General features: G+C 57.7%; 5 protein-coding genes across 5 annotated transcripts; all 5 read right to left on the reverse strand.

The window, feature by feature from the left end:
* Positions 1–679: 679 nt before the first annotated feature.
* Positions 680–5,048, reverse strand: LOC135174595 (oocyte zinc finger protein XlCOF6-like). The gene is made up of 3 exons (XM_064141928.1): positions 4,963–5,048; positions 3,773–3,915; positions 680–3,419 (listed from the first exon to the last, which is right to left on the reverse strand). The coding sequence occupies exons 1-3, from the start codon at positions 5,046–5,048 to the stop codon at positions 1,783–1,785; spliced, it is 1,866 nt and encodes a 621-aa protein (XP_063997998.1). The 3' UTR covers positions 680–1,782.
* LOC135174596 (oocyte zinc finger protein XlCOF6-like) lies at positions 4,867–7,686 on the reverse strand. Its single transcript, XM_064141929.1, has one exon. It carries the CDS (start codon positions 7,684–7,686, stop codon positions 5,956–5,958), a length of 1,731 nt encoding a protein of 576 aa, XP_063997999.1. The 3' UTR covers positions 4,867–5,955.
* A 1,011-nt stretch (positions 7,687–8,697) lies between these two features.
* LOC135174598 (oocyte zinc finger protein XlCOF6-like) lies at positions 8,698–12,791 on the reverse strand. Its single transcript, XM_064141930.1, has 3 exons — positions 12,706–12,791; positions 11,516–11,658; positions 8,698–11,411 (listed from the first exon to the last, which is right to left on the reverse strand). Exons 1-3 carry the CDS (start codon positions 12,789–12,791, stop codon positions 9,802–9,804), a joined length of 1,839 nt encoding a protein of 612 aa, XP_063998000.1. The 3' UTR covers positions 8,698–9,801.
* A 652-nt stretch (positions 12,792–13,443) lies between these two features.
* LOC135174610 (oocyte zinc finger protein XlCOF6-like) lies at positions 13,444–15,698 on the reverse strand. The gene has a single exon (XM_064141945.1). The coding sequence runs from the start codon at positions 15,454–15,456 to the stop codon at positions 13,699–13,701; it is 1,758 nt and encodes a 585-aa protein (XP_063998015.1). The 5' UTR covers positions 15,457–15,698; the 3' UTR covers positions 13,444–13,698.
* Positions 15,699–16,486: 788 nt separating this feature from the next.
* Positions 16,487–22,984, reverse strand: LOC135174599 (zinc finger protein 62 homolog). Its single transcript, XM_064141931.1, has 3 exons — positions 20,973–22,984; positions 19,698–19,871; positions 16,487–19,568 (listed from the first exon to the last, which is right to left on the reverse strand). The coding sequence occupies exons 1-3, from the start codon at positions 22,787–22,789 to the stop codon at positions 17,567–17,569; spliced, it is 3,993 nt and encodes a 1,330-aa protein (XP_063998001.1). The 5' UTR covers positions 22,790–22,984; the 3' UTR covers positions 16,487–17,566.
* Between the last annotated feature and the right edge of the window lie 989 nt (positions 22,985–23,973).

Below are 23,973 nucleotides of genomic sequence, written 5' to 3' on the forward strand. Positions count from 1 at the left end.
TCTGCCAGCAGGTCCAGATCCTTGTGTTGAATGCGCCACAACTGCACACAGGACTGCAGGTGAGGGCTCACACGACGAGCACCTCACACAACTTGCTGCTGCTTCTCCAGCGCTCTTGAGACCTTCTGCTGCTGGGCCACTCACCCCTCACCCCCACCTCCCCTTTATGCTGGTTTCTTCACAGGCTTTCCCCAGAGGATTGTGGCCTGGGCGATCTGAGCTGAGCCATAGCCTCTGCTCTGGGACCTCCTTCTATCCTTCGTCTGCTCAGGACTCAGAGCTCTCCACTTCCTCCAGCTGCTGGCAGAACTGCTTGGCCACAGCCTTGAACCCCCTCTGCAGCCATTCTAGACTAGTGTGGACAAGGCACTGAGAAACCTGCTCTAGGGGAATGTGTCCTTGCCCATGGAGGAGGGCTTGGAACAAGGTGATCTGGAAGGTCCCTTTGAACTCAAACCTTTCTGTGAGTTTGAGGAGCTGAGGTGACTGCTGGTGGGGAAAGAGCTCCAAGAGGGCTCCAGTTTCAGCTGCAGTCACAAGCAGCTTGGATGCAGCTTTTTGGTTTCTGGGGGGCAGATTTTGCCTGGAGAGTGTCTCTGCCTATGGAGGAAGGGTTGGAACTGGATGATCCCTGAGGTCCCTTTGAGTCTAAACCACTCTAGGATTAGGTTGGAAGAACTTGCAAGAGCCTTGGTAAATCTTTTATTGGGATTGTTCCCTGTTCCAGGCACATTTTCCATGGAACTTGCAGCAACATGCAACAATTGCTTAATCCCTGAGTGTACCAAGCCAGTCTTGGTGTTGGTGAGGAGAGGTGAAGGTGATGATGTTGACATCATCATCAGAGCTTATGGAGACCACCTTGGGACCCAGCACGGCTTAGAGATCTCACCCCAGTCATCAGAGCGCTCTGCTCTGCCCTCTGACCCCCTCCCCCAAACAAGGCACATTTGAGTGCTCTGCCTGGGGATGGCACAGCAGCAACTGCTGTTACTGGTGCTATTGGTGCAGCAACCCCACATCCCAGGACAGCAAAACCAGGCGGAAGGGTCACTCTTGGAGTAGCTCTACTAGCAGTGTATCTTGGCACCAGGGTTGTCAGGTGGGCAGGAGGGGCCCATGGCTGCTGGGTACCTCCTGGCATCACTGGGAGTGGGGACTCCTGGAGGCTTTGCTGCCACTCTTCTTTGTCTGGTGGCTGCAGCTGCACAGGTGCTTGGTAAGGTCAATGTTCTGCTGTAACCTCTTGCCACCAGCACCACAGTTGTACGACGTCTCCTCGGTGTAGATAAGGCAGTGATAGCTGAGATCAGAGCTATTGGTAAATCTCTTTCTTACCACCGGCACCACAGTTGTACGGCGTCTCCCCGGTGTAGATAAGGCAGTGATAGCTGAGAGCAGAGCTGTTGGCAAAGCTCTTTCTTACCACAGTCACCGCAGCTCTACGTCTTCAGCTGGGCATGGAGAGGAGGTGCTTGTGAGGCTGGGACTGGTGGTGAAGCTGTTGCTGCAGTCACTGCAGCCACGGCTTCTGTGTGGAGTTGAGGCAACAGGAATGGCTGTGTATAGACCTGCTGGTAAAGCTCTTGCCACAGTCACTGCAGGTGTTTGGCTTCTCCCCAGTGTGGAGGTGACAGTGCTGGCTGAGAGCAACCACACATCCCAGCACAGCAAATCATGGCAGAATGGTTACGGTTGGGCCAGCTCTACCAGCAGGGCATCCTGGCACCAGCACTGTCAGGAGGGCAGGAGGGGCACATGGCTGCTGGGCACCTCCTGGCATCACTGGGAGTGGGGACTCTTGGATGCTTTGTTGCTGTTCTTCTTCTGGTGCCTGCGGCTGCGCAGGTGCTTAGTCAGGGTGTAGCTCTGCCGGAAGCTCTTGCCGCAGTCGGCACAGGTGTACGGCTTCTCCCCGGTGTGGATGCGGTGGTGATTGGTCAGCTGGGATTTGGTGGTGAAGTTCTTGCCACAGTCACCACAGTGGAATGGCTTCTCCCCAGTGTGAATGCGGTGGTGAACTTTGAGATGAGTGATGTTGCCGAAGGTCTTGCCACACTCACCGCAGATGTGCAGGTTCACTCCGATGTTGTTGAGGCGGTGATGACTGAGAGCAGAGCTGTGGAGAATCCTCTTGCCAGGTTCACTGCTGCCATACAGCTTCTCCCTGATGTGGATATGGCGGTGACTGCTCAGCTGGGATTTGGTGGTGAAGTTCTTGCCGCAGTCATCGCAGTGGAACGGCTTCTCCCCGGTGTGAATGCGATGGTGGTCTTTGAGGTGAGTGATGCTGCTGAAGCTCTTGCTGCACTCACTGCAGCTGTATGGACCGACCTCGGTGTGGAGGTAACGGTGACAGATGAGAGCAGAGCTGCGGACAAAGCTCTTGCCGCAGTCACCACATCTGTACGGCTTCTCCCCGGTGTGCAAGAAGCGGTGGTAACTGAGAGAAACGTTGCTGACAAAGCTCTTGCCGCACTCATCGCAGACGTACGGCTTCCCGCCGGTATGGGTGAGGCAGTGACGCTTAAGGCGGGACCTGACAGTGAAGCTCTTTCCACTCTCAGCACAGGGGAATGTCTCCCCAGCATGGTTTCGGCGATGTACTCTGAGAGCAGTACTGCTGTAGAAGCTCTTGCCACACTCACCACAGCTGTAAGGCTTCTCCCCAGTGTGGATGTTGCGGTGAAAATTGAGAGCAGGTTTGCTGCTGAAGCTCTTGCCGCAGTCACCACAGGGGAACTTCTTCCCAGCATGTTTTTGGCGATGATTGGTGAGATTAGAGCTGCTGGCATAGCTCTTGCCACAGACAGTGCAGCTGTATGGCTTCTCCCCGGTGTGCACGTGCCAATGCTCAATCAGAGCAGTGCTGTTGGTGAAGCTCTTACCACAGTCACGGCAGGGGAACGGCTTCTTCTCAGCATGCGTTTGCCGGTGCCTGCGGAGACTAGAGCCGCTGGCAAAGCTCTTGCCACAGACATCACAGCTGAATGGCTTCTCCCCGGTGTGGATGCGACTGTGACGTCTGAGATAATCGTTTCTGGCAAAGCTCTTGCCACACTCGCCGCACACCAGCCGAAGCTTGGGGTCCGGCTGCGTTGCTCCCCGACGCCGCCGGAGGCTGGAGCGCCTCTGGCCGCAGTGGCTGCAGATGAAGCGCTGGGTGCCAGGCTGGGGGCACTGCTGCTTCCCCGGCTGCCAGCCGGGCGGGAGGCTCTGCCCACACTCGGGGCACTGCTCGCCTGGCACAGAGGCGTTCGCGGCAGCTTTACCTTCACCTTCAACCTGCTGCTCTTTCTCTTCCTCGGCCTCTTCCTCCAGGTCCTCCTCCAACTCATTCTCTGCTATCTTCTCCTCCTCCTCCTCCTCCTCCTCCTCCTCCTCCTCCTCCTCCTCCTCCTCCTCCTCCTCCTCCTCCTCCTCCTCCTCCCCTCCTCCTCCTCCTCCTCCTCCTCCTCCTCCTCCTCCTCCTCCTCCTCCTCCTCCTCCTCCTCCTCCTCCTCCTCCTCCTCCTCCTCCTCCTCCTCCTCCTCCTCCTCCTCCTCCTCCTCCTCCTCCACCTCCTCCTCCTCCTCCTCCTCCTCCTCCTCCTCCTCCTCCTCCTCCTCCTCCTCCTCCTCCTCCTCCTCCTCCTCCTCCTCCTCCTCCTCCTCCTCCTCCTCCTCCTCCTCCACCTCGTCGTCCTCCTCCTCCTCCTCCTCCTCCTCCTCCTCTTCCTCCTTCTCCTCCTCTTCCTCCTCCATCTCCTCCTCCTCCTCCTCCTCCTCTTTACCTTCCTTCTCTTTCCCTTCGTGCTGCATTTCGGTCTCGGGGCGGCTCTGGCACAGATCCTTCTTCGGCTCCATGCTGCAGGGTCTCAGTCTGCTGCCATCCACGGGTCCCGACTGCCCGAGGCCGGATGGAGCCAGCAGCAGCCTGAGGCCGCCCAACAATGGAGCCCGGAAACCGCAAGGCCGAGATCCCGGCGCCGCTCTCGGCACTATCGCGATGCCTTCGCTCCCCGCCCTGCTCTCTCAGCTCCGTGTCCCCACTGCCTCCCTAAACAGAGGCTCGTTTGGGAGCTCTGCCTGGCAGCGCGGAGCGACGGCGCTGCGGCAGCTGCTGCCACTGCTCTTAGCGCCGCCCCTGCGCTGACTGATGCCACTCGGGTTGCTGGTGTCGCTGAAGGCTGTGCTGCTCTGCCAGCAGGTCCAGATCCTTGTGTTGAATGCGCCACAACTGCACACAGGACTGCAGGTGAGGGCTCACACGACGAGCACCTCACACAACTTGCTGCTGCTTCTCCAGCGCTCTTGAGACCTTCTGCTGCTGGGCCACTCACCCCTCACCCCCACCTCCCCTTTATGCTGGTTTCTTCCCAGGCTTTCCCCAGAGGATTGTGGCCTGGGCGATATGAGCTGAGCCATAGCCTCTGCTCTGGGACCTCCTTCTGCCCTTTGTCTGCTCAGGGCTCAGAGCTCTCCACTTCCTCCAGCTGCTGGCAGAACTGCTTGGCCACAGCCTTGAACCCCCTCTGCAGCCATTCTAGACTAGTGTGGACAAGGCACTGAGAAACCTGCTCTAGGGGAATGTGTCCTTGCCCATGGAGGAGGGCTTGGAACAAGGTGATCTGGAAGGTCCCTTTGAACCCAAACCTTTCTGTGAGTTTGAGGAGCTGAGGTGACTGCTGGTGGGGAAAGAGCTCCAAGAGGGCTCCAGTTTCAGCTGCAGTCACAAGCAGCTTGGATGCAGCTTTTTGGTTTCTGGGGGGCAAATTTTGCCTGGAGAGTGTCTCTGCCTATGGAGGAAGGGTTGGAACTGGATGATCCCTGAGGTCCCTTTGAGTCTAAACCACTCTAGGTTTGGGTTGGAAGAACTTGCAAGAGCCTTGGTAAATCTTTTATTGGGATTGTTCCCTGCCCCAGGCACATTTTCCATGGAACTTGCAGCAACATGCAACAATTGCTTAATCCCTGAGTGTACCAAGCCAGTCTTGGTGTTGGTGAGGTGAAGGTGATGATGTTGACATCATCATCAGGGCTTATGGAGACCACCTTGGGACCCAGCATGGCTTAGAGATCTCACCCCAGTCATCAGAGTGCTCTGCTCTGCCCTCTGACCCCCTCCCCCAAACAAGGCACATTTGAGTGCTCTGCCTGGGGATGGCACAGCAGCAACTGCTGTTACTGGTGCTATTGGTGCAGCAACCCCACATCCCAGGACAGCAAAACCAGGCGGAAGGGTCACTCTTGGAGTAGCTCTACTAGCAGTGTATCTTGGCACCAGGGTTGTCAGGTGGGCAGGAGGGGCCCATGGCTGCTGGGTACCTCCTGGCATCACTGGGAGTGGGGACTCTTGGAGGCTTTGCTGCCACTCTTCTTTGTCTGGTGGCTGCAGCTCCACAGGTGCTAGGTAAGGTCAATGTTCTGCTGTAACCTCTTGCCACCGGCACCACAGTTGTACGACGTCTCCCCGGTGTAGATAAGGCAGTGATAGTTGAGAGCAGAGCTGTTGGCAAAGCTCTTTCTTACCACTGGCACCACAGGTGTACGGCGTCTCCCCGGTGTAGACAAGGCAGTGATAGCTGAGAGCAGAGCTGTTGGCAAAGCTCTTTCTTAGCACAGCCACCACAGCTCTACGTCTTCAGCTGGGCATGGATGAGGAGGTGCTTGTGAGGCTGGGACTGGTGGTGAAGCTGTTGCTGCAGTCACTGCAGCCACGGCTTCTGTGTGGAGTTGAGGCAACAGGAATGGCTGTGTATAGACCTGCTGGTAAAGCTCTTGCCACAGTCACTGCAGGTGTTTGGCTTCTCCCCAGTGTGGAGGTGACAGTGCTGGCTGAGAGCAACCACACATCCCAGCACAGCAAATCATGGCAGAATGGTTACGGTTGGGGCAGCTCTACCAGCAGGGCATCCTGGCACCAGCACTGTCAGGAGGGCAGGAGGGGCACATGGCTGCTGGGCACCTCCTGGCATCACTGGGAGTGGGGACTCATGGATGCTTTGTTGCTGTTCTTCTTCTGGTGCCTGCGGCTGCGCAGGTGCTTAGTCAGGGTGTAGCTCTGCCGGAAGCTCTTGCCGCAGTCGGCGCAGGTGTACGGCTTCTCCCCGGTGTGGATGCGGTGGTGATTGGTCAGCTGGGATTTGGTGGTGAAGTTCTTGCCACAGTCACCACAGTGGAATGGCTTCTCCCCAGTGTGAATGCGGTGGTGAACTTTGAGATCAGTGATGCTGCCGAAGGTCTTGCCACACTCACCGCAGATGTGCAGGTTCACTCCGATGTGGTTGAGGCGGTGATGACTGAGAGCAGAGCTGTGGAGAATCCTCTTGCCAGGTTCACTGCTGCCATACAGCTTCTCCCTGATGTGGATATGGCGGTGACTGCTCAGCTGGGATTTGGTGGTGAAGTTCTTGCCGCAGTCATCGCAGTGGAACGGCTTCTCCCCGGTGTGAATGCGATGGTGGTCTTTGAGGTGAGTGATGCTGCTGAAGCTCTTGCTGCACTCACTGCAGCTGTATGGACCGACCTCGGTGTGGAGGTAACGGTGACAGATGAGAGCAGAGCTGCGGACAAAGCTCTTGCCGCAGTCACCACATCTGTACGGCTTCTCCCCGGTGTGCAAGAAGCGGTGGTAACTGAGAGAAACGTTGCTGACAAAGCTCTTGCCGCACTCATCGCAGACGTACGGCTTCCCGCCGGTATGGGTGAGGCAGTGACGCTTAAGGCGGGACCTGACAGTGAAGCTCTTTCCACTCTCAGCACAGGGGAATGTCTCCCCAGCATGGTTTCGGCGATGTACTCTGAGAGCAGTACTGCTGTAGAAGCTCTTGCCACACTCACCACAGCTGTAAGGCTTCTCCCCAGTGTGGATGTTGCGGTGAAAATTGAGAGTAGATTTGCTGCTGAAGCTCTTGCCGCAGTCACCACAGGGGAACTTCTTCCCAGCGTGTGTCTGGCGGTGATACCTGAGAGTAGAGCTACTGGCAAAGCTCTTGCCACACTCATCGCAGCTGTATGGCTTCTCCCCGCTGTGCACGTGCCAGTGCTCAAGGAGAGCAGTGCTGTTGGTGAAGCTCTTACCACAGTCACCACAGGGGAACTGCTTCTTCTCAGCATGCATTTGCCGGTGCCTGCTGAGACCAGAGCTGCTGGCAAAGCTCTTACCACAGACATTACAGCTGTATGGCTTCTCCCCTGTGTGAATGTGACTATGACGTCTGAGATCAGAGCTGCTGGCAAAGCTCTTGCCACACACGCCGCACACCAGCCGAAGCTTGGGGTCCGGCTGCATTGCTCCCCGACGCCGCCGGAGGTTGGAGCGCCTCTGGCCGCAGTGGCTGCAGATGAAGCGCTGGGTGCCAGGCTGGGGGCACTGCTGCTTCCCCGGCTGCCAGCCGGGCGGGAGGCTCTGCCCGCACTCGGGGCACTGCTCCCCTGGCACACAGGGCTCCGCGGCAGCTTTACCTTCAACCTGCTGCTCTTTCCCTTCCTCCACCTCTTCCTCCTGGTCCTCCTCCAACTCATTCTCTGCTTCCTCCTCCTCCTCCTCCTCCTCCTCCTCCTCCTCCTCCTCCTCCTCCTCCTCCTCCTCCTCCTCCTCCTCCTCCTCCTCCACCTCCTCCTCCTCTTTACCTTCCTTCTCTTTCCCTTCGTGCTGCATTTCGGTCTCGGGGCGCCTCTGGCACAGATCCTTCTTCGGCTCCATGCTGCAGGGTCTCAGTCTGCTGCCATCCACGGGTCCCGACAGCCCTCGGCCGGATGGAGCCAGCAGCAGCCTGAGGCCGCCCAACAATGGAGCCCGGAAACTGCAAGGCCGAGATCCCGGCGCCGCTCTCGGCACTATCGCGATGCCTTCGCTCCCCGCCCTGCTCTCTCAGCTCCGTGTCCCCACTGCCTCCCTAAACAGAGGCTCGTTTGGGAGCTCTGCCTGGCAGCGCGGAGCAACGGCGCTGCGACAGCTCCTGCCACTGCTCTTTGCGCCGCCCCTGCGCTGACTGATGCCACTCGGGTTGCTGGTGTCGCTGAAGGCTGTGCTGCTCTGCCAGCAGGTCCAGATCCTTGTGTTGAATGCGCCACAACTGCACACAGGACTGCAGGTGAGGGCTCACACGACGAGCACCTCACACAACTTGCTGCTGCTTCTCCAGCGCTCTTGAGACCTTCTGCTGCTGGGCCACTCACCCCTCACCCCCACCTCCCCTTTATGCTGGTTTCTTCACAGGCTTTCCCCAGAGGATTGTGGCCTGGGCGATCTGAGCTGAGCCATAGCCTCTGCTCTGGGACCTCCTTCTATCCTTCGTCTGCTCAGGACTCAGAGCTCTCCACTTCCTCCAGCTGCTGGCAGAACTGCTTGGCCACAGCCTTGAACCCCCTCTGCAGCCATTCTAGACTAGTGTGGACAAGGCACTGAGAAACCTGCTCTAGGGGAATGTGTCCTTGCCCATGGAGGAGGGCTTGGAACAAGGTGATCTGGAAGGTCCCTTTGAACTCAAACCTTTCTGTGAGTTTGAGGAGCTGAGGTGACTGCTGGTGGGGAAAGAGCTCCAAGAGGGCTCCAGTTTCAGCTGCAGTCACAAGCAGCTTGGATGCAGCTTTTTGGTTTCTGGGGGGCAGATTTTGCCTGGAGAGTGTCTCTGCCTATGGAGGAAGGGTTGGAACTGGATGATCCCTGAGGTCCCTTTGAGTCTAAACCACTCTAGGATTAGGTTGGAAGAACTTGCAAGAGCCTTGGTAAATCTTTTATTGGGATTGTTCCCTGTTCCAGGCACATTTTCCATGGAACTTGCAGCAACATGCAACAATTGCTTAATCCCTGAGTGTACCAAGCCAGTCTTGGTGTTGGTGAGGAGAGGTGAAGGTGATGATGTTGACATCATCATCAGAGCTTATGGAGACCACCTTGGGACCCAGCACGGCTTAGAGATCTCACCCCAGTCATCAGAGCGCTCTGCTCTGCCCTCTGACCCCCTCCCCCAAACAAGGCACATTTGAGTGCTCTGCCTGGGGATGGCACAGCAGCAACTGCTGTTACTGGTGCTATTGGTGCAGCAACCCCACATCCCAGGACAGCAAAACCAGGCGGAAGGGTCACTCTTGGAGTAGCTCTACTAGCAGTGTATCTTGGCACCAGGGTTGTCAGGTGGGCAGGAGGGGCCCATGGCTGCTGGGTACCTCCTGGCATCACTGGGAGTGGGGACTCCTGGAGGCTTTGCTGCCACTCTTCTTTGTCTGGTGGCTGCAGCTGCACAGGTGCTTGGTAAGGTCAATGTTCTGCTGTAACCTCTTGCCACCAGCACCACAGTTGTACGACGTCTCCTCGGTGTAGATAAGGCAGTGATAGCTGAGATCAGAGCTATTGGTAAATCTCTTTCTTACCACCGGCACCACAGTTGTACGGCGTCTCCCCGGTGTAGATAAGGCAGTGATAGCTGAGAGCAGAGCTGTTGGCAAAGCTCTTTCTTACCACAGTCACCGCAGCTCTACGTCTTCAGCTGGGCATGGATGAGGAGGTGCTTGTGAGGCTGGGACTGGTGGTGAAGCTGTTGCTGCAGTCACTGCAGCCACGGCTTCTGTGTGGAGTTGAGGCAACAGGAATGGCTGTGTATAGACCTGCTGGTAAAGCTCTTGCCACAGTCACTGCAGGTGTTTGGCTTCTCCCCAGTGTGGAGGTGACAGTGCTGGCTGAGAGCAACCACACATCCCAGCACAGCAAATCATGGCAGAATGGTTACGGTTGGGCCAGCTCTACCAGCAGGGCATCCTGGCACCAGCACTGTTAGGAGGGCAGGAGGGGCACATGGCTGCTGGGCACCTCCTGGCATCACTGGGAGTGGGGACTCTTGGATGCTTTGTTGCTGTTCTTCTTCTGGTGCCTGCGGCTGCGCAGGTGCTTAGTCAGGGTGTAGCTCTGCCGGAAGCTCTTGCCGCAGTCGGCACATGTGTACGGCTTCTCCCCGGTGTGGATGCGGTGGTGATTGGTCAGCTGGGATTTGGTGGTGAAGTTCTTGCCACAGTCACCACAGTGGAATGGCTTCTCCCCAGTGTGAATGCGGTGGTGAACTTTGAGATGAGTGATGTTGCCGAAGGTCTTGCCACACTCACCGCAGATGTGCAGGTTCACTCCGATGTTGTTGAGGCGGTGATGACTGAGAGCAGAGCTGTGGAGAATCCTCTTGCCAGGTTCACTGCTGCCATACAGCTTCTCCCTGATGTGGATATGGCGGTGACTGCTCAGCTGGGATTTGGTGGTGAAGTTCTTGCCGCAGTCATCGCAGTGGAACGGCTTCTCCCCGGTGTGAATGCGATGGTGGTCTTTGAGGTGAGTGATGCTGCTGAAGCTCTTGCTGCACTCACTGCAGCTGTATGGACTGACCTCGGTGTGGAGGTAACGGTGACAGATGAGAGCAGAGCTGCGGACAAAGCTCTTGCCGCAGTCACCACATCTGTACGGCTTCTCCCCGGTGTGCAAGAAGCGGTGGTAACTGAGAGAAACGTTGCTGACAAAGCTCTTGCCGCACTCATCGCAGACGTATGGCTTCCCGCCGGTATGGGTGAGGCAGTGACGCTTAAGGCGGGACCTGACAGTGAAGCTCTTTCCACTCTCAGCACAGGGGAATGTCTCCCCAGCATGGTTTCGGCGATGTACTCTGAGAGCAGTACTGCTGTAGAAGCTCTTGCCACACTCACCACAGCTGTAAGGCTTCTCCCCAGTGTGGATGTTGCGGTGAAAATTGAGAGCAGGTTTGCTGCTGAAGCTCTTGCCGCAGTCACCACAGGGGAACTTCTTCCCAGCATGTTTTTGGCGATGATTGGTGAGATTAGAGCTGCTGGCATAGCTCTTGCCACAGACAGTGCAGCTGTATGGCTTCTCCCCGGTGTGCACGTGCCAATGCTCAATCAGAGCAGTGCTGTTGGTGAAGCTCTTACCACAGTCACGGCAGGGGAACGGCTTCTTCTCAGCATGCGTTTGCCGGTGCCTGCGGAGACTAGAGCCGCTGGCAAAGCTCTTGCCACAGACATCACAGCTGAATGGCTTCTCCCCGGTGTGGATGCGACTGTGACGTCTGAGATAATCGTTTCTGGCAAAGCTCTTGCCACACTCGCCGCACACCAGCCGAAGCTTGGGGTCCGGCTGCGTTGCTCCCCGACGCCGCCGGAGGCTGGAGCGCCTCTGGCCGCAGTGGCTGCAGATGAAGCGCTGGGTGCCAGGCTGGGGGCACTGCTGCTTCCCCGGCTGCCAGCCGGGCGGGAGGCTCTGCCCACACTCGGGGCACTGCTCGCCTGGCACAGAGGCGTTCGCGGCAGCTTTACCTTCACCTTCAACCTGCTGCTCTTTCTCTTCCTCGGCCTCTTCCTCCAGGTCCTCCTCCAACTCATTCTCTGCTATCTTCTCCTCCTCCTCCTCCTCCTCCTCCTCCTCCTCCTCCTCCTCCTCTCCTCCTCCTCTCCTCCTCCTCCTCCATCCTCCTTCCCCTCTTCCTCCTCCTCCTCCTTCTCCTCCTCCTTCTCCTCCTCCTCCTCCTCCTCCTCTTTACCTTCCTTCTCTTTCCCTTCGTGCTGCATTTCGGTCTCGGGGCGGCTCTGGCACAGATCCTTCTTCGGCTCCATGCTGCAGGGTCTCAGTCTGCTGCCATCCACGGGTCCCGACTGCCCGAGGCCGGATGGAGCCAGCAGCAGCCTGAGGCCGCCCAACAATGGAGCCCGGAAACCGCAAGGCCGAGATCCCGGCGCCGCTCTCGGCACTATCGCGATGCCTTCGCTCCCCGCCCTGCTCTCTCAGCTCCGTGTCCCCACTGCCTCCCTAAACAGAGGCTCGTTTGGGAGCTCTGCCTGGCAGCGCGGAGCGACGGCGCTGCGGCAGCTGCTGCCACTGCTCTTAGCGCCGCCCCTGCGCTGACTGATGCCACTCGGGTTGCTGGTGTCGCTGAAGGCTGTGCTGCTCTGCCAGCAGGTCCAGATCCTTGTGTTGAATGCGCCACAACTGCACACAGGACTGCAGGTGAGGGCTCACACGACGAGCACCTCACACAACTTGCTGCTGCTTCTCCAGCGCTCTTGAGACCTTCTGCTGCTGGGCCACTCACCCCTCACCCCCACCTCCCCTTTATGCTGGTTTCTTCCCAGGCTTTCCCCAGAGGATTGTGGCCTGGGCGATCTGAGCTGAGCCATAGCCTCTGCTCTGGGACCTCCTTCTGCCCTTTGTCTGCTCAGGGCTCAGAGCTCTCCACTTCCTCCAGCTGCTGGCAGAACTGCTTGGCCACAGCCTTGAACCCCCTCTGCAGCCATTCTAGACTAGTGTGGACAAGGCACTGAGAAACCTGCTCTAGGGGAATGTATCCTTGCCCATGGAGGAGGGCTTGGAACAAGGTGATCTGGAAGGTCCCTTTGAACCCAAACCTTTCTGTGAGTTTGAGGAGCTGAGGTGACTGCTGGTGGGGAAAGAGCTCCAAGAGGGCTCCAGTTTCAGCTGCAGTCACAAGCAGCTTGGATGCAGCTTTTTGGTTTCTGGGGGGCAAATTTTGCCTGGAGAGTGTCTCTGCCTATGGAGGAAGGGTTGGAACTGGATGATCCCTGAGGTCCCTTTGAGTCTAAACCACTCTAGGTTTGGGTTGGAAGAACTTGCAAGAGCCTTGGTAAATCTTTTATTGGGATTGTTCCCTGCCCCAGGCACATTTTCCATGGAACTTGCAGCAACATGCAACAATTGCTTAATCCCTGAGTGTACCAAGCCAGTCTTGGTGTTGGTGAGGTGAAGGTGATGATGTTGACATCATCATCAGGGCTTATGGAGACCACCTTGGGACCCAGCATGGCTTAGAGATCTCACCCCAGTCATCAGAGTGCTCTGCTCTGCCCTCTGACCCCCTCCCCCAAACAAGGCACATTTGAGTGCTCTGCCTGGGGATGGCACAGCAGCAACTGCTGTTACTGGTGCTATTGGTGCAGCAACCCCACATCCCAGGACAGCAAAACCAGGCAGAAGGGTCACTGTTGGAGTAGCTCTACTAGCAGTGTATCTTGGCACCAGGGTTGTCAGGTGGGCAGGAGGGGCCCATGGCTGCTGGGTACCTCCTGGCATCACTGGGAGTGGGGACTCTTGGAGGCTTTGCTGCCACTCTTCTTTGTCTGGTGGCTGCAGCTCCACAGGTGCTAGGTAAGGTCAATGTTCTGCTGTAACCTCTTGCCACCGGCAGCACAGCTGTACAGCTTCTCCCCGGTGTAGATAAGGCAGTGATAGTTGAGAGCAGAGCTGTTGGCAAAGCTCTTTCTTACCACTGGCACCACAGGTGTACGGCGTCTCCCCGGTGTAGACAAGGCAGTGATAGCTGAGAGCAGAGCTGTTGGCAAAGCTCTTTCTTAGCACAGCCACCACAGCTCTACGTCTTCAGCTGGGCATGGATGAGGAGGTGCTTGTGAGGCTGGGACTGGTGGTGAAGCCGTGGCTGCAGTGACTGCAGCCACGGCTTCTGTGTGGAGTTGAGGCAACAGGAATGGCTGTGTATAGACCTGCTGGTAAAGCTCTTGCCACAGTCACTGCAGGTGTTTGGCTTCTCCCCAGTGTGGAGGTGACAGTGCTGGCTGAGAGCAACCACACATCCCAGCACAGCAAATCATGGCAGAATGGTTACGGTTGGGGCAGCTCTACCAGCAGGGCATCCTGGCACCAGCACTGTCAGGAGGGCAGGAGGGGCACATGGCTGCTGGGCACCTCCTGGCATCACTGGGAGTGGGGACTCATGGATGCTTTGTTGCTGTTCTTCTTCTGGTGCCTGCGGCTGCGCAGGTGCTTAGTCAGGGTGTAGCTCTGCCGGAAGCTCTTGCCGCAGTCGGCGCAGGTGTACGGCTTCTCCCCGGTGTGGATGCGGTGGTGATTGGTCAGCTGGGATTTGGTGGTGAAGTTCTTGCCACAGTCACCACAGTGGAATGGCTTCTCCCCAGTGTGAATGCGGTGGTGAACTTTGAGATCAGTGATGCTGCCGAAGGTCTTGCCACACTCACCGCAGATGTGCAGGTTCACTCCGATGTGGTTGAGGCGGTGATGACTGAGAGCAGAGCTGTGGAGAATCCTCTTGCCAGGTTCACTGCTGCCATACAGCTTCTCCCTGATGTGGATATGGCGGTGACTGCTCAGCTGGGATTTGGTGGTGAAGTTCTTGCCGCAGTCATCGCAGTGGAACGGCTTCTCCCCGGTGTGAATGCGATGGTGGTCTTTGAGGTGAGTGATGCTGCTGAAGCTCTTGCTGCACTCACTGCAGCTGTATGGACCGACCTCGGTGTGGAGGTAACGGTGACAGATGAGAGCAGAGCTGCGGACAAAGCTCTTGCCGCAGTCACCACATCTGTACGGCTTCTCCCCGGTGTGCAAGAAGCGGTGGTAACTGAGAGAAACGTTGCTGACAAAGCTCTTGCCGCACTCATCGCAGACGTATGGCTTCTCGCCGGTATGGGTGAGGCAGTGACGCTTAAGGCGGGACCTGACAGTGAAGCTCTTTCCACTCTCAGCACAGGGGAATGTCTCCCCAGCATGGTTTCGGCGATGTACTCTGAGAGCAGTACTGCTGTAGAAGCTCTTGCCACACTCACCACAGCTGTAAGGCTTCTCCCCAGTGTGGATGTTGCGGTGAAAATTGAGAGCAGGTTTGCTGCTGAAGCTCTTGCCGCAGTCACCACAGGGGAACTTCTTCCCAGCATGTTTTTGGCGATGATTGGTGAGATTAGAGCTGCTGGCATAGCTCTTGCCACAGACAGTGCAGCTGTATGGCTTCTCCCCGGTGTGCACGTGCCAGTGCTGAATTAGAGCAGTGCTGTTGGTGAAGCTCTTACCACAGTCACGGCAGGGGAACGGCTTCTTCTCAGCATGCGTTTGCCGGTGCCTGCGGAGACTAGAGCCGCTGGCAAAGCTCTTGCCACAGACATCACAGCTGAATGGCTTCTCCCCGGTGTGGATGCGACTGTGACGTCTGAGATAATCGTTTCTGGCAAAGCTCTTGCCACACTCGCCGCACACCAGCCGAAGCTTGGGGTCCGGCTGCGTTGCTCCCCGACGCCGCCGGAGGCTGGAGCGCCTCTGGCCGCAGTGGCTGCAGATGAAGCGCTGGGTGCCAGGCTGGGGGCACTGCTGCTTCCCCGGCTGCCAGCCGGGCGGGAGGCTCTGCCCACACTCGGGGCACTGCTCGCCTGGCACAGAGGCGTTCGCGGCAGCTTTACCTTCACCTTCATCCTGCTGCTCTTTCTCTTCCTCCGCCTCTTCCTCCAGGTCCTCCTCCAACTCATTCTCTGCTATCTCCTCCTCCTCCTCCTCCTCCTCCTCCTCCTCCTCCTCCTCCTCCTCCTCCTCCTCCTCCTCCTCCTCCTCCTCCTCCTCCTCCTCCTCCTCCTCCTCCTCCTCCTCCTCCTCTTTACCTTCCTTCTCTTTCCCTTCGTGCTGCATTTCGGTCTCGGGGCGGCTCTGGCACAGATCCTTCTTCGGCTCCATGCTGCAGGGTCTCAGTCTGCTGCCATCCGCGGGTCCCGACTGCCCTCGGCCGGATGGAGCCAGCAGCAGCCTGAGGCCGCCCAACAATGGAGCCCGGAAACTGCAAGGCCGAGATCCCGGCGCCGCTCTCGGCACTATCGCGATGCCTTCGCTCCCCGCCCTGCTCTCTCAGCTCCGTGTCCCCACTGCCTCCCTAAACGGAGGCTCGTTTGGGAGCTCTGCCTGGCAGCGCGGAGCAACGGCGCTGCGGCAGCTGCTGCCACTGCTCTTTGCGCCGCCCCTGCGCTGACTGATGCCACTCGGGTTGCTGGTGTCGCTGAAGGCTGTGCTGCTCTGCCAGCAGGTCCAGATCCTCGTGTTGAATGCTCCACAACTGCAAACAGGACTGCAGGTGAGGGCTCACACGACGAGCACCTCACACAACTTGCTGCTGCTTCTCCAGCGCTCTTGAGACCTTCTGCTGCTGGGCCCCTCACCCCTCACCCCCACCTCCCCTTTATGCTGGTTTCTTCCCAGGCTTTCCCCAGAGGATTGTGGCCTGGGCGATCTGAGCTGAGCCATAGCCTCTGCTCTGGGACCTCCTTCTGCCCTTCGTCTGCTCAGGACTGAGAGCTCTCCACTTCCTCCAGCTGCTGGCAGAACTGCTTGGCCGCAGCCTTGAACCCCCTCTGCAGCCATTCTAGACTAGTGTGGACAAGGCACTGAGAAACCTGCTCTAGGGGAATGTGTCCTTGCCCATGGAGGAGGGCTTGGAACAAGGTGATCTGGAAGGTCCCTTTGAACTCAAACCTTTCTGTGAGTTTGAGGAGCTGAGGTGACTGCTGGTGGGGAAAGAGCTCCAAGAGGGCTCCAGTTTCAGCTGCAGTCACAAGCAGCTTGGATGCAGCTTTTTGGTTTCTGGGGGGCAGATTTTGCCTGGAGAGTGTCTCTGCCTATGGAGGAAGGGTTGGAACTGGATGATCCCTGAGGTCCCTTCCAGTCTAAACCACTCTAGGATTGGGTTGGAAGAACTTGCAAGAGCCTTGGTAAATCTTTTATTGGGATTGTTCCCTGCCCCAGGCACATTTTCCATGGAACTTGCAGCAACATGCAACAGTTGCTTCATCCCTGAGTGTACCAAGCCAGTCTTGGTGTTGGTGAGGTGAAGGTGATGATGTTGACATCATCATCAGGGCTTATGGAGACCACCTTGGGACCCAGCATGGCTTAGAGATCTCACCCCAGTCATCAGAGTGCTCTGCTCTGCCCTCTGACCCCCTCCCCCAAACAAGGCACATTTGAGTGCTCTGCCTGGGGATGGCACAGCAGCAACTGCTGTTACTGGTGCTATTGGTGCAGCAACCCCACATCCCAGGACAGCAAAACCAGGCAGAAGGGTCACTCTTGGAGTAGCTCTACTAGCAGTGTATCTTGGCACCAGGGTTGTCAGGTGGGCAGGAGGGGCCCATGGCTGCTGGGTACCTCCTGGCATCACTGGGAGTGGGGACTCTCGGAGGCTTTGCTGCCACTCTTCTTTGTCTGGTGGCTGCAGCTGCACAGGTGCTTGGTAAGGTCAATGTTCTGCTGTAACCTCTTGCCACCGGCACCACAGTTGTACGACGTCTCCCCGGTGTAGATAAGGCAGTGATGGTTGAGAGCAGAGCTGTTGTCAAAGCTCTTTCTTACCACTGGCACCACAGGTGTACGGCGTCTCCCCGGTGTAGACAAGGCAGTGATAGCTGAGAGCAGAGCTGTTGGCAAAGCTCTTTCTTAGCACAGCCACCACAGCTCTACGTCTTCAGCTGGGCATGGATGAGGAGGTGCTTGTGAGGCTGGGACTGGTGGTGAAGCTGTTGCTGCAGTCACTGCAGCCACGGCTTCTGTGTGGAGTTGAGGCAACAGGAATGGCTGTGTATAGACCTGCTGGTAAAGCTCTTGCCACAGTCACTGCAGGTGTTTGGCTTCTCCCCAGTGTGGAGGTGACAGTGCTGGCTGAGAGCAACCACACATCCCAGCACAGCAAATCATGGCAGAATGGTTACGGTTGGGGCAGCTCTACCAGCAGGGCATCCTGGCACCAGCACTGTCAGGAGGGCAGGAGGGGCACATGGCTGCTGGGCACCTCCTGGCATCACTGGGGGTGGGGACTCTTGGATGCTTTGTTGCTGTTCTTCTTCTGGTGCCTGCGGCTGCGCAGGTGCTTAGTCAGGGTGTAGCTCTGCCGGAAGCTCTTGCCGCAGTCGGCACAGGTGTACGGCTTCTCCCCAGTGTGGATGCGGTGGTGATTGGTCAGCTGGGATTTGGTGGTGAAGTTCTTGCCACAGTCACCACAGTGGAATGGCTTCTCCCCAGTGTGAATGCGGTGGTGAACTTTGAGATCAGTGATGCTGCCGAAGGTCTTGCCACACTCACCGCAGATGTGCAGGTTCACTCCGATGTTGTTGAGGCGGTGATGACTGAGAGCAGAGCTGTGGAGAATGCTCTTGCCAGGTTCACTGCTGCCATACAGCTTCTCCCTGATGTGGATATGGCGGTGACTGCTCAGCTGGGATTTGGTGGTGAAGTTCTTGCCGCAGTCATCGCAGTGGAACGGCTTCTCCCCGGTGTGAATGCGATGGTGGTCTTTGAGGTGAGTGATGCTGCTGAAGCTCTTGCTGCACTCACTGCAGCTGTATGGACCGACCTCGGTGTGGAGGTAACGGTGACAGATGAGAGCAGAGCTGCGGACAAAGCTCTTGCCGCAGTCACCACATCTGTACGGCTTCTCCCCGGTGTGCAAGAAGCGGTGGTAACTGAGAGAAACGTTGCTGACAAAGCTCTTGCCGCACTCATCGCAGCCGTACGGCTTCCCGCCGGTATGGGTGAGGCAGTGACGCTTAAGGCGGGACCTGACGGTGAAGCTCTTTCCACACTCAGCACAGGGGAATGTCTCCCCAGCATGGTTTCGGCAATGTACTGTGAGTCCAGAGCGGCTGGAGAAGCTCTTGCCACACTCACCACAGCTGTAAGGCTTCTCCCCAGTGTGGATGTTGCGGTGAAAATTGAGAGCAGGTTTGCTGCTGAAGCTCTTGCCGCAGTCACCACAGGGGAACTTCTTCCCAGCATGTTTTTGGCGATGATTGCAGAGATAAGAGCTGCTGGCATAGCTCTTGCCACAGACAGTGCAGCTGTATGGCTTCTCCCCGGTGTGCACGTGCCAGTGCTGAATTAGAGCAGTGCTGTTGGTGAAGCTCTTACCACAGTCACGGCAGGGGAACGGCTTCTTCTCAGCATGCGTTTGCCGGTGCCTGCTGAGACTAGAGCCGCTGGCAAATCTCTTGCCACAGACATCACAGCTGAATGGCTTCTCCCCTGTGTGGATCTGACTGTGACGTATGAGATAATCGTTTCTGGTAAAGCTCTTGCCACACTCACCACAGCCATAGAGCTTCTCTCCAGCGTGGACGCAATGGTGACTGTTAAGGCGGGAACTGGTGGTGAAACTCTTGCCACACTCCCTGCAACTGTATGAATTCTCCCTGGTGTGGCCGTTCCAGTGCCGGATTAGGGCAGAGCTGGTGGTGAAGCTTTTGCCGCAGTCACCACAGGGGAACTGCTTCCCAGCATGCATTTGCCGGTGCCGGATGAGAGCAGAGCTGCTGGCAAAGCTCTTGCCACACTCGCCGCACACCAGCCGAAGCTTGGGGTCCGGCTGCGTCGCTCCCCGACGTCGCCGACGGTTGGAGTGCCTCTGGCCGCAGTGGGTGCAGATGAAGCGCTGGGTGCCAGGCTGGGGGCACTGCTGCTTCCCCGGCTGCCAGCCGGGCGGGAGGCTCTGCCCACACTCGGGGCACTGCTCGCCTGGCACAGAGGCGTTCGCGGCAGCTTTACCTTCACCTTCAACCTGCTGATCTTTCTCTTCCTCCGCCTCTTCCTCCTGGTCCTCCTCCAACTCATTCTCTGCTTCCTCCTCCTCCTCCTCCACCTCCTCCTCTTCCTCCTCTTCTTTACCTTTCTTCTCTTTCCCTTCGTACTGCGTTTCGGTCTCGGGGCGGCTCTGGCACAGATCCTTCTTCGGCTCCATGCTGCAGGGTCTCAGTCGGCTGCCATCCACGGGTCCCGACAGCCCTCGACGGGATGGAGCCAGCAGTAGCCTGAGGCCGCCCAACAATGGAGCCCGGAAACCGCAAGGCCGAGATCCCGGCGCCGCTCTCGGCACTATCGCGATGCCTTCGCTCCCCGCCCTGCTCTCTCAGCTCCGTGTCCCCACTGCCTCCCTAAACGGAGGCCCGTTTGGGAGCTCTGCCTGGCAGCGCGGAGCGACGGCGATGCGGCAGTTGCTGCCACTGCTCTTAGCGCGGCCCCTGCGCTGACTGATGCCACTCGGGTTGCTGGTGTCGCTGAAGACTGTGCTGCTCTGCCAGCAGGTCCAGATCCTTGTGTTGAATGCTCCACAACTGCACACAGGACTGCAGGTGAGGGCTCACACGACGAGCACCTCACACAACTTGCTGCTGCTTCTCCAGCGCTCTTGAGACCTTCTGCTGCTGGGCCACTCACCCCTCACCCCCACCTCCCCTTTATGCTGGTTTCTTCCCAGGCTTTCCCCAGAGGATTGTGGCCTGGGCGATATGAGCTGAGCCATAGCCTCTGCTCTGGGACCTCCTTCTGCCCTTTGTCTGCTCAGGGCTCAGAGCTCTCCACTTCCTCCAGCTGCTGGCAGAACTGCTTGGCCACAGCCTTGAACCCCCTCTGCAGCCATTCTAGACTAGTGTGGACAAGGCACTGAGAAACCTGCTCTAGGGGAATGTGTCCTTGCCCATGGAGGAGGGCTTGGAACAAGGTGATCTGGAAGGTCCCTTTGAACTCAAACCTTTCTGTGAGTTTGAGGAGCTGAGGTGACTGCTGGTGGGGAAAGAGCTCCAAGAGGGCTCCAGTTTCAGCTGCAGTCACAAGCAGCTTGGATGCAGCTTTTTGGTTTCTGGGGGGCAAATTTTGCCTGGAGAGTGTCTCTGCCTATGGAGGAAGGGTTGGAACTGGATGATCCCTGAGGTCCCTTCCAGTCTAAACCATTCTAGGATTGGGTTGGAAGAACTTGCAAGAGCCTTGGTAAATCTTTTATTGGGATTGTTCCCTGCCCCAGGCACATTTTCCATGGAACTTGCAGCAACATGCAACAGTTGCTTCATCCCTGAGTGTACCAAGCCAGTCTTGGTGTTGGTGAGGTGAAGGTGATGATGTTGACATCATCATCAAGGCTTATGGAGACCACCTTGGGACCCAGCACGGCTTAGAGATCTCACCCCAGTCATCAGAGTGCTCTGCTCTGCCCTCTGACCCCCTCCCCCAAACAAGGCACATTTGAGTGCTCTGCCTGGGGATGGCACAGCAGCAACTGCTGTTACTGGTGCTATTGGTGCAGCAACCCCACATCCCAGGACAGCAAAACCAGGCAGAAGGGTCACTCTTGGAGTAGCTCTACTAGCAGTGTATCTTGGCACCAGGGTTGTCAGGTGGGCAGGAGGGGCCCATGGCTGCTGGGCACCTCCTGGCATCACTGCGAGTGGGGACTCTTGGACACTTTGTTGCTGTTCTTCTTCTGGTGCCTGCGGCTGCGCAGGTGCTTAGTCAGGGTGTAGCTCTGCCGGAAGCTCTCACCGCAGTCGGCACAGGTGTACGGCTTCTCCCCGGTGTGGATGCGGTGGTGAATGGTCAGCTGGGATTTGGTGGTGAAGTTCTTGCCACAGTCACCACAGTGGAATGGCTTCTCCCCGGTGTGAATGCGGTGGTGAATTCTGAGATCGGTGATGCTGCCGAAGGTCTTGCCGCATTCACCACAGATGTGGAGGTTCACTCCAATGTAGTTGAGGTGGTGACGACTAAGAGCAGAGCTGTGGAGAATGCTCTTGCCAGGTTCACTGCTGCCATACAGCTTCTCCCTGATGTGGATGTGGTGGTGACTGCTCAGCTGGGATTTGGTGGTGAAGTTCTTGCCGCAGTCACTGCAGTGGAACGGCTTCTCCCCGGTGTGAATGCGATGGTGGATTTTGAGGTAAGTGATGCTGCTGAAGCTCTTGCCACAGTCACTGCAACTGTATGGACTGACCCCGGTGTGGAGGTGACGGTGACGGATGAGAGCATAGCTGTGGACAAAGCTCTTGCCGCAGTCAGAACAGCTGTGTGGCTTCTCACCAGTGTGCAAGAGACGGTGGTAACTGAGAGAGAAGCTGCTGACAAATCTCTTGCCGCAGTCGTTGCAGCCATACGGCTTCTCGCCGGTGTGGATGAGGCGGTGACGCTTAAGGCGGGAACTGACAGTGAAGCTCTTTCCACACTCAGCACAGGGGAACTTCTCCCCAGCATGGTTTTGGCAGTGCACGCCGAGAGCAGAGCTGGTGGTGAAGCGCTTGCCACACTCACCGCATCTGTAAGGCCTCTCCCCAGTGTGGATCCTGCAGTGATAGCTCAGAGCAGATTTGCTCGTGAAGCTCTTGCCACACTCACCACAGCTGTAAGGCTTCTCCCCAGTGTGGATGTTGCGGTGAAAATTGAGAGCAGATTTGCTGCTGAAGCTCTTGCCGCAGTCACCACAGAGGAACTTCTTCCCATCGTGTTTTTGGCGGTGATTGCTGAGAGCAGAACTGTTGGCAAAGCTCTCGCCACACACAGCACAGCTGTACGGCTTCTCCCCAGTGTGGACATGCCAATGCTCGATCAGAGCAGTGCTGTTGGTGAAGCTCTTACCGCAGTCACTGCAGGGGAACTGCTTCTTCTCAGCATGCGTTTGCCGGTGCCTGCTGAGACCAGAGCTGTTGGCAAAGCTCTTGCCACAGATGCCACATCTGTATGGCTTCTCCCCGGTGTGGATGCGACTGTGACGTATGAGATCACAGTGTCTGGTAAAGCTCTTGCCGCAGTCACCGCAGCCGTAGAGCTTTTCCCCGGCATGGATGCAGTGGTGACTGTTATGGTGGGAACTTGTCGTGAAGCTCTTGCCACAGTCACCGAAGACCAACCGAAGCTTGGGGTCCGGCTGCGTTGCTCCCCGACGCCGCCGGAGGCTGGAGCGCCTCTGGCCGCAGTGGGTGCAGATGAAGCGCTGGGTGCCAGGCTGGGGGCACTGCTGCTTTCCCGGCTGCCAGCCGGGCGGGAGGCTCTGCCCGCACTCGGGGCACTGCTCGCTTGGCACACAGGGCTCCGCGGCAGCTTTACCTTCAACCTGCTGCTCTTTCTCTTCCTCCGCCTCTTCCTCCTGGTCCTCCTCCAACTCATTCTCTGCTTCCTCCTCCTCCTCCTCTTTACCTTCCTTCTCTTTCCCTTCGTGCTGCATTTCGGTCTCGGGGCGGCTCTGGCACAGATCCTTCTTCGGCTCCATGCTGCAGGGTCTCAGTCTGCTGCCATCCACGGGTCCCGACTGCCCCGGGGCCGGATGAAGCCAGCAGCAGCCTGAGGCCGCCCAACAATGGAGCCCGGAAACTGCAAGGCCGAGATCCCGGCGCCGCTCTCGGCACTATCGCGATGCCTTCGCTCCCCGCCCTGCTCTCTCAGCTCCGTGTCCCCACTGCCTCCCTAAACAGAGGGTCGTTTGGGAGCTCTGCCTGGCAGCGCGGAGCGACGGCGCTGCAGCACCTGCTGCCACTGCTCTTAGCGCCGCCACTCGGATTACTGAGGCCACTGCGTTTCCTGATGCCACTCGGGTTAGTGGTGGCACTGAGGGCTGTGCTGCTTCTCCAGCTGGCGCAGATCTTGTTTTGGATCCCCCAAAACTAGACAGAGCACTGCAGGTGCTGACTCACACGACGAGGACCTCACACGAATTGCTGCTGCTTCTCCAGCAGCCTTGAGACCTGCTGCTTCTACCCCCCAACCTCTTTTTCGCTGGTTCCTCCACCAGCCCCTTCCCAGGGCAATGTGGCCTGAGTTATGTAAGCCTCAGCCTCTGGGACCTCAGAATCACAGAAACATCCAACTTGGCAAAGCTGCTCGGGATCACCCTAGTCCCATCTTAAACCGTATCCACAAACGCCACATCCAAGTCTTTTCTGTCTGCTTTTGTACTCCTGCAGAACCAGCAGTGGGTCACAGTCACTCGGTGGTATGGGACTGGGGAGCCTCTTAGAAACGTCCCTAAGCTGTGCCCCAGGCAGGCAGCAGAGCTCCCTGGGGCATGGATCAGGCCTGCAAATAGGGCCCTCAGTTCCCCTGAGAAGGGAATCCTCTACTACCATCACCTCCCTTCCTTTCCCTTCCTTCCTCTTTCTCTCTCTCTATTCTTTTTTCCTTCCTTCCTTCCTTCCTTCCTTCCTTCCTTCCTTCCTTCCTTCCTTCCTTCCTTCCTTCCTTCCTTCCTTCCTTCCTTCCTTCCTTCCTTCCTTCCTTCCTTCCTTCCTTCCTTCCTTCCTTCCTTCCTTCCTTCCTTCCTTCCTTCCTTCCTTCCTTCCTTCCTTCCTTCCTCCCTTCCTCCCTTCCTCCCTTCCTCCCTTCCTCCCTTCCTCCCTTCCTCCCTCCCTCCCTCCCTCCCTCCCTCCCTCCCTCCCTCCCTCCCTCCCTCCCTCCCTT

Source organism: Pogoniulus pusillus, unplaced genomic scaffold (assembly GCF_015220805.1).
Source record: "Pogoniulus pusillus isolate bPogPus1 unplaced genomic scaffold, bPogPus1.pri scaffold_94_arrow_ctg1, whole genome shotgun sequence".
Classification (NCBI taxonomy): Eukaryota; Metazoa; Chordata; class Aves; order Piciformes; family Lybiidae; genus Pogoniulus; species Pogoniulus pusillus.